Raw genomic sequence first — 6,867 nt, forward strand, 5'->3', positions numbered from 1 at the left:
ATAAAAAAATATACTTACAATTAACCTTACAAAGAGAAGGGTAAAATCTGCATTTCAGTATCTATCATTTTCTATTACTAAGTATATTCCCTGCATACCATCTAGTTTAGTGCAAATTAAACTAAAATGCTTTCCTTTCCTTGATTTGCCCTATTGCATTTGTCGTTTGAACACACCTTAAGAGTAGCAAAGTGGTGCTTAAATAAAAGTATTTACCATATTTTGGGTAATTAGTCCCTGACTGGTATCAGCCGCCCCATTCCCGTCTCAAAGGTAAACCTAATGGAGAAAAGGGAAGAAGAGAGAAAAGATAGATAGAATTTTGTTTTGTTTTTGTAATGATGTTTTTGTACGGTGTTAATTTTGCGTGTTTTTTTGTCAAAAAGTAAAAATAATTTTTTCGCCGAAAAATGCATAGTTATGATTAGAAGAAAGAGATAATAGAGAAAAGTATAGAGCATTATATGTAGAAGAAGAGTGGCAAGAGCGTGAGAGAATTAACTCAAAACTGCAACAAATTTGAATTACAATTTAACTACAAAGTAGAATAATAACTTTTCATTTTCAACGTACAGCAGATAGATATGACAGCCCAATGGTGAAATTTAAGCCGAAAGTCACATGATTGGTGTATTTTATCGCAACCACTTGAATATAATATTTAAATATTATGATTATTATTATTAAAAAAAAAAAAACATATGGATGTTTATGAGGTAAATGGTATGAGGAGGTATGTTGACTGTACAGTAGATTATGATTATATAATATATAAAATGGTAACCCCTTTGCAATGAATGTTATGAAAATTAAGTATATATATTTTACGAGTAACGGTAATAAATAATTATTTAGAATTACTAAAACTTTAAACATTGTTATATACAATTTAATATATTGCTATAATGTTTAATTGTTTACACAACTTTTGGTTAATTAATATACATATTTTAGTATGCGTCTATGTACTAATGTATATTGAATTTTTCAGAATATTTCATTTTGTAGTATTTTATGTATTGTTATATATTTATGTACATGTTCTATGCGACGTATTCTTTATTAATAATATGTATCTAAAGCTACTCAACTTTTATGAATTAATAGAAGACAATGTTTTCGAAACTTAAAATATTAAGGTTATATTTCCGAAAAATACTTTATAAATAGTTGAAAATTAAACATTTTCCTTTATGACCCCAAAATATACATTTTTGTTTACAACAGTACTACCATAGGCTATTATATATGGCAAAAATTTTCGATTACAAAAGTAAGTAATCTGTCCTTCAACATCGAAATATTTGCCTTCGAAAATAGGTTTTTAGAAATTTCTTTACTTATACCTTCTACAGGGCAAGTGATCATTAGGTTAAAGTATAATGCTTTACATATTTATGTATTTTACTATAAAATAATTTTAGTAGGTATTTGAAGAGAAAACCCACATATCTTATTCATGGGCGAGCAACTCTTAATGCCTTCATCATGATAATGATCTAAGTCAAACTGCATCGGCTCTTCGCGAATTTTGCGAAAAAGTCGACTCATATTGTTCCGCAACCCTCGTATTGGCTTGATTTACTTCGTGCCACTTCTGGCTAATCAGCAATTTACAAGGGCTAGTTTGGGGACAGCATTTGGACTTGATTGAGGAGATAAAAACCAAATCGAAAAAGGAAGACTATAGGAAAAATTACTATTCTGACTTACTGTTTCGAAATCTCAAACAAGCGTTGGCAAAAATGCATATTAATGGACGAGAATTATTTTATAATGAATATTGTGAAAAAGTGACCTTTAATAAGTCTGATGTTGACTTGATCCTTGAAGAAAATGCTTTTATTTTACAATGGGTGTTAAAGGCAGTGGACTATCGGTTCCCATGCGGCATATGTAGCTTTACTCATAATTTCCAAACTTCTATTTGAAAGTCGAATTTCAAAAGACACTTATTCCTTGGAAATTTTTGACTCTTCTTTAAAGAATTCTAGAAACAACCCTTTAAAATTTTAAAAACATTTAAGCATTGCTTCGGTTCTATAACACTCCAAGTTAAAATGTCTCATTCCAAATAAATTCTTATTCTTTGAGAAATGTATACTATTTGAGGTAGCATATGTGGGCTCAATATTGAACACAGTAAATACCGACGTTCAACGACGTATTTGTTAAAGTTAAGTCAAATGATTCCGTAGATAGTCTATAGATTATTGCTGAGATATTTAGAGGTACTTTTTTCAGTAGCCTCTTTATGATAGCTCCCTCGTGAGTCGTGTCATGCTGTCATGTTATTTTTACATAGAAATTCTTATGTCTGAACAATGTTTACAATCGTTCGACGAAAATTCACATTCTGCAAAGAATGTATGTGGCGGCGCGCATCGCTCAACTTATGGTCAACATAATCGGCCTATTGAGCGTACGATTCCCAACACCGTCACCCATCTTTAGACCCAGCATTCATTATTGGATAATATTCGACCGAATACATCGCGAATACAGACTGTTGAGAGTTGATTCGGCGACGTTCGCAGCAATTCGGTTTGACGTATGGGTCGACTTGGCGCATTTTACGTCGAGATTTTAAATTGAATTCAAAAAAGTAGTGCTCATATGACATTAAGTATCATGTAATTTCTATATACATGTAAAATCTTTATGATTAACTTGGAGTTAGTGGTTAGTATTTACTACCAAATACCGAAAAACTTAGAGAGTTGGCGCTACATGGCCGTATGAATAATGAAATTATATTTATATATAAAACTTCATCTAGCTATAAGAAAGCTGCTTATCCCTTTTCTTCAATTAAGCATCAAACGTGACTAAAATCCGATTTAAATATTTTTGTGTTATTATTTTCTATTAAGTAGCTTATTTACATTCTGCTTTTTTTTTATGCTGCGGACATTTTCAGATTATTTGTAGAGCGAATGCGTATCAGTGAATTATATAAATACATATAAATATATATGTTGCTTTTGCAATAAATATTTACAATGTAATAACTGCATAAATCCCATATTCGAAATCACTCAATTTTATGCAATTTATTTGCTTTGCAGCATGACTTATGCTCTAACTAATACAATTAACAGAAAATATCTACAAATTGTCAGTGTTGAAGCGTGCAGTTAAGATTAGGCTTTAAGCAAATAAAGACTCATAGCACTATATATACATACATACAATATATTTACATAAATACATGAAACATTGAAAGCCGATGCTATTTACTTATTGTGATTGTATTAGTTGCTTGCTAACATTGTTAAGTTATATAATATAGACAAACAAAGCAGCATTCATACGCATATCTAAATTAATACATACATATAAATATTTACATAGATTTATACATATATTAGTAGACTACTTAGGAAAGTTTACGCAGTTTTTTTTTTTGTTTTTTGCTTTTTTGTTTTGTTTTTAATACTGCTTTTTTTTAAAGGTTTCGCTAAACATTTGAAAAATACACCAATCATTGAAGACTGAGAAAGTGAGCAAGCGTACGTACAAGTTCACCTACTAAACATTTAAATCAATTCCAAAATAAATTTAAATTAAATAAAAAAATTTTTTTCTCTTTTTATTATACCAAAAAAGTTACCGTGAAACATCAATAGTTAAGTTACATGAATGGCATCATTGCATTTGGTAAGCACGAATGCACAACCTACCTTCTTAACGCTGCGAGTTGTCGAAAAGCCATCGCCACGACGATAATTATCACCCTGAGTAGTGGAGAGGAGAAGAATTAATTAAATAACGGTGTTTATTGCATGTATTAGTTCAGATTAGTTTGACTTAGAAAAGTTTTTATACTAGGGTGGACTATAAATTATTTTAAAAAGACTTTGTAATATTTTTTTAAATGTTTTGGGTATTTAACTGCTCAGTCTAAATTTAAAAGAATTATTATACTAGGGTGGACACTAAATTATGTTAAAAAGTATTTTTAATATTTTCTTTTGTGTATACTTTACTGCTCAATCTAAATTTTTTTTATACTAGGGTGGACCTAAAAAAATAATGATTGTTTGTTTTCGGGGCTAAACTGCCTACTATTGAAGAATATAAATTGTAGGTGTATGTATGGTAAGTTAATTTATTTGATTTTTAAACTAGGGTGATCCTTAAAAGCTCTGACGAATAATATTTAATAATTTATTTTCTGTGTCTGAACTGCTCAATCTTAAACTAGTTAAATTTTAAGTTTAGCATAGTTGAAAATGTGTATATTAGGGTGGAACTTAAATTATCTTAAAAAGAATTTTTAATGTTTTGTTTTGGGTATATTATAGTGCTCAATTAAAATTTGTTTAATTTTACATTTTAGTAAGTTGATCTGTAAATAGATTTATACTAGGGTGAACCTAAAAAATCTAATGGTTAATTGTTTTTTAGAACTAAACAGCTAACTATTGAAGTAGTGAAACTTTTGGCGTATGTATGGTAAGTTGATATTGGATATTTATAAACTAGGGTGGACCTTAAAAGACCTGACGATTAATATTCAATAATTTATTTTTTGTGCACGAACTGCTTATTCTTAAATAAGTTAATTTTTAAATTATATTAATTGATTTATGAGTATATTTATACTAGGGTGAGCCTTAAAAAACGTAATAATAATAACTTGATACTTTTTTTCGATTCAATTTCCTCAATCTGGTTTAAATTAAGTTTTAGGCGAAGATACGTTTATTTATACTAGAGTGGGCCTTAAATTATCTAAGTAGGTATTTTTAATATTTTTGTTTTTGATTCACACTGCTGAACCTAAGATACTAAAACTTTAGGCTTTAAGCTGACTTGTGGGTGTATTTAAACTAGGGTGGACGTAAAAAACTAACGATTAATTATTTTGGAATCTAAAGTCTTTATTCCGCATAAGTTAAAGTTAAAGATTGATCTGTTGGTTTATCATTATATTAATACTAGGGCGAACCTTAAAAGAACTAAATAATAATTTGCAATATTTATTTTTTGAATCTCCACCGCACAATCTAAGATAATAAATTTAATCCTTAGATCATTGATTTAAAAATATATTTGTATTAGGGTGGATCTAAAAGTTTTAGCGAATAATTTATTTGAAGTCTAAGCTGCTCAATCTAAATTAGCTTACTTGTTGACTTAAACAAGTTTATTACATAGAAAAATTTTAGACTCGGCTATGTTGATTTATGAGTATATGTATGCTAGGGTGAACCTATTCAAAAAAAAAAAATTATAATAATTTTTTATAGTCTACATTTCCAAATCTTAGTTGACTTGTATGTTAATATCGGTTAGTTTACCAGTATTAATACACTAAGGTGGACCTAATGTTACCTAAAATGTTTTAACTAAAAGTATTTCTAAATTTCCATGGTTCAATCACTTTTTTAGATATTATATAAAAGTTAATATACGAGTATATATGTACTAGGGTGGGTCTAAACAAATCAATAAGTAATTTTTTTGTCTAAAGTGGTAGCCTATGACTTGAGGTGACAACTTTAGCCTGAAATTTTGGCTTATTTAAAGATTTCATGAATTGTTGATTATTGAATATAGCTGGCGAAGGCGGTATAAGGTATCGAATAAAAGAATAGTGTGATTTTTTCTATTGGATGAAAATTTAGGCTAACACTTTCCTTACGCTTTAAATGCGTATTTCTGCTGTTGTATTTTATAAAATCGGTTTTAATATTTTTATTGCTATATGAAGGATCGTCCTAATATGGAGAAGAACAGTGTTGGAGGTTAAAATTATTGAGATTTTTCTGGGTGTATTTAAGGTGTACCATAAAATTAAAAAAAAAATGTACATTAAATTAAGAATTTTATTGAAAGAGTCGTAGGTACTGAGTTCCTACAATTGTCAGTGATTTAAGAAAAGGCACAACAACCCTGCGTGCACACTTGTCTGCCTTTTCAGCGTCTAAATTTATAAATAGCACGTTTTAAGCCACCTTTAAGACGGAATACTGAGTGCTAGTTAGACCTCGGATTTTTTTTCAATAAAATTTACACAATGCTTTCTTTTACCGTGCACAATTTTATGTCCTCCACTGTATTTTTTTTTTAATTTTTTCTATTTTATTAAAATTATTTTCTATTCAATTCTATTAAAATAAAAATTCTGTTTTAAAACATTTATCTGGACTCATACTTACCATCACCTGATGCGATCGCAGTGTGCCGAAATTGTCCCGACCGCGATATGTCTGTTGTGTATTATAACCATCGGGCTGGAATTGGAAGAGCGTTTCGGAGTTGGGACCATGATGATGCATGGGCTTGCGTAGCGTACTCTTTGGTGAATGTTGCATTTTATTTTGTGGTGGTGGCTGTGGCAAGAGCACCGGTTCGGCGTATGTCACCTCCTCCACTTGAGGTAGAAGCTTGGGCTCGGCTTGTATGCTAAGCGAACAGAGAATTGAAGCGGTGAGTAAAAGTTTGTGGCAAATTTAGGTGTGTAAGAAAAAAGCAAAAGCAGGTTTTTGCTGAAAAATTGTTTGATAACTTGGTATACCCATATACTAATATGCATGTAATACAAACATATTAATTATACGGTATTAGTAACACTTACCGATTGACATTTTGACGCTGCTCAAAGTACTCATACTCCGTATCGGGATATGGTAAATTGTCGTCCTCATCCTTGTGACAGCGTCGGCCACAGAAGTAGCCTGTAAAGAAGCCCACTAGTAGGGAGAAAATTGAACCTGCTAAGACGGCCATAACGAGCGTTTCAACGGTATACTGCGCATTGATAATATCTGCTGAAATTTGTGGACCTTGTTTAGTAGTTAAATATGACGAAATGCATTGCGAGGTAATATAGTTTTTTATAGGCGTATTTTTATAAAT

At 30.3% G+C, this 6,867-nt stretch overlaps 1 protein-coding gene across 8 annotated transcripts in view; it reads right to left on the reverse strand.

Annotated features, from left to right (window-relative positions):
• The window catches only part of LOC108973563 (semaphorin-1A), a 458,547-nt gene that overhangs the window by 12,753 nt on the left and 438,927 nt on the right, over positions 1-6,867 (reverse strand). For 5 of the 8 annotated variants that reach the window (XR_001993734.1, XR_001993732.1, XR_001993733.1 and 2 more), the window contains 4 exons: positions 6,587-6,794; positions 6,168-6,414; positions 3,684-3,737; positions 217-279 (listed from right to left, as the gene is read on the reverse strand). Coding sequence is in view for 1 of the 8 variants with exons in the window: in XM_018940915.1 (XP_018796460.1) it covers positions 3,684-3,737; positions 6,168-6,414; positions 6,587-6,794 (509 nt within the window). In the remaining 7 variants the exon portion in view is untranslated. The remainder of the gene's footprint in view (positions 1-216; positions 280-3,683; positions 3,738-6,167; positions 6,415-6,586; positions 6,795-6,867) is intronic. The other 3 variants (XR_001993737.1, XR_001993735.1, XM_018940915.1) reach the window with 2 other exon arrangements.

Source organism: Bactrocera latifrons, unplaced genomic scaffold (assembly GCF_001853355.1).
Source record: "Bactrocera latifrons isolate USDA-ARS-PBARC rearing strain unplaced genomic scaffold, ASM185335v1 scaffold_49, whole genome shotgun sequence".
Classification (NCBI taxonomy): Eukaryota; Metazoa; Arthropoda; class Insecta; order Diptera; family Tephritidae; genus Bactrocera; species Bactrocera latifrons.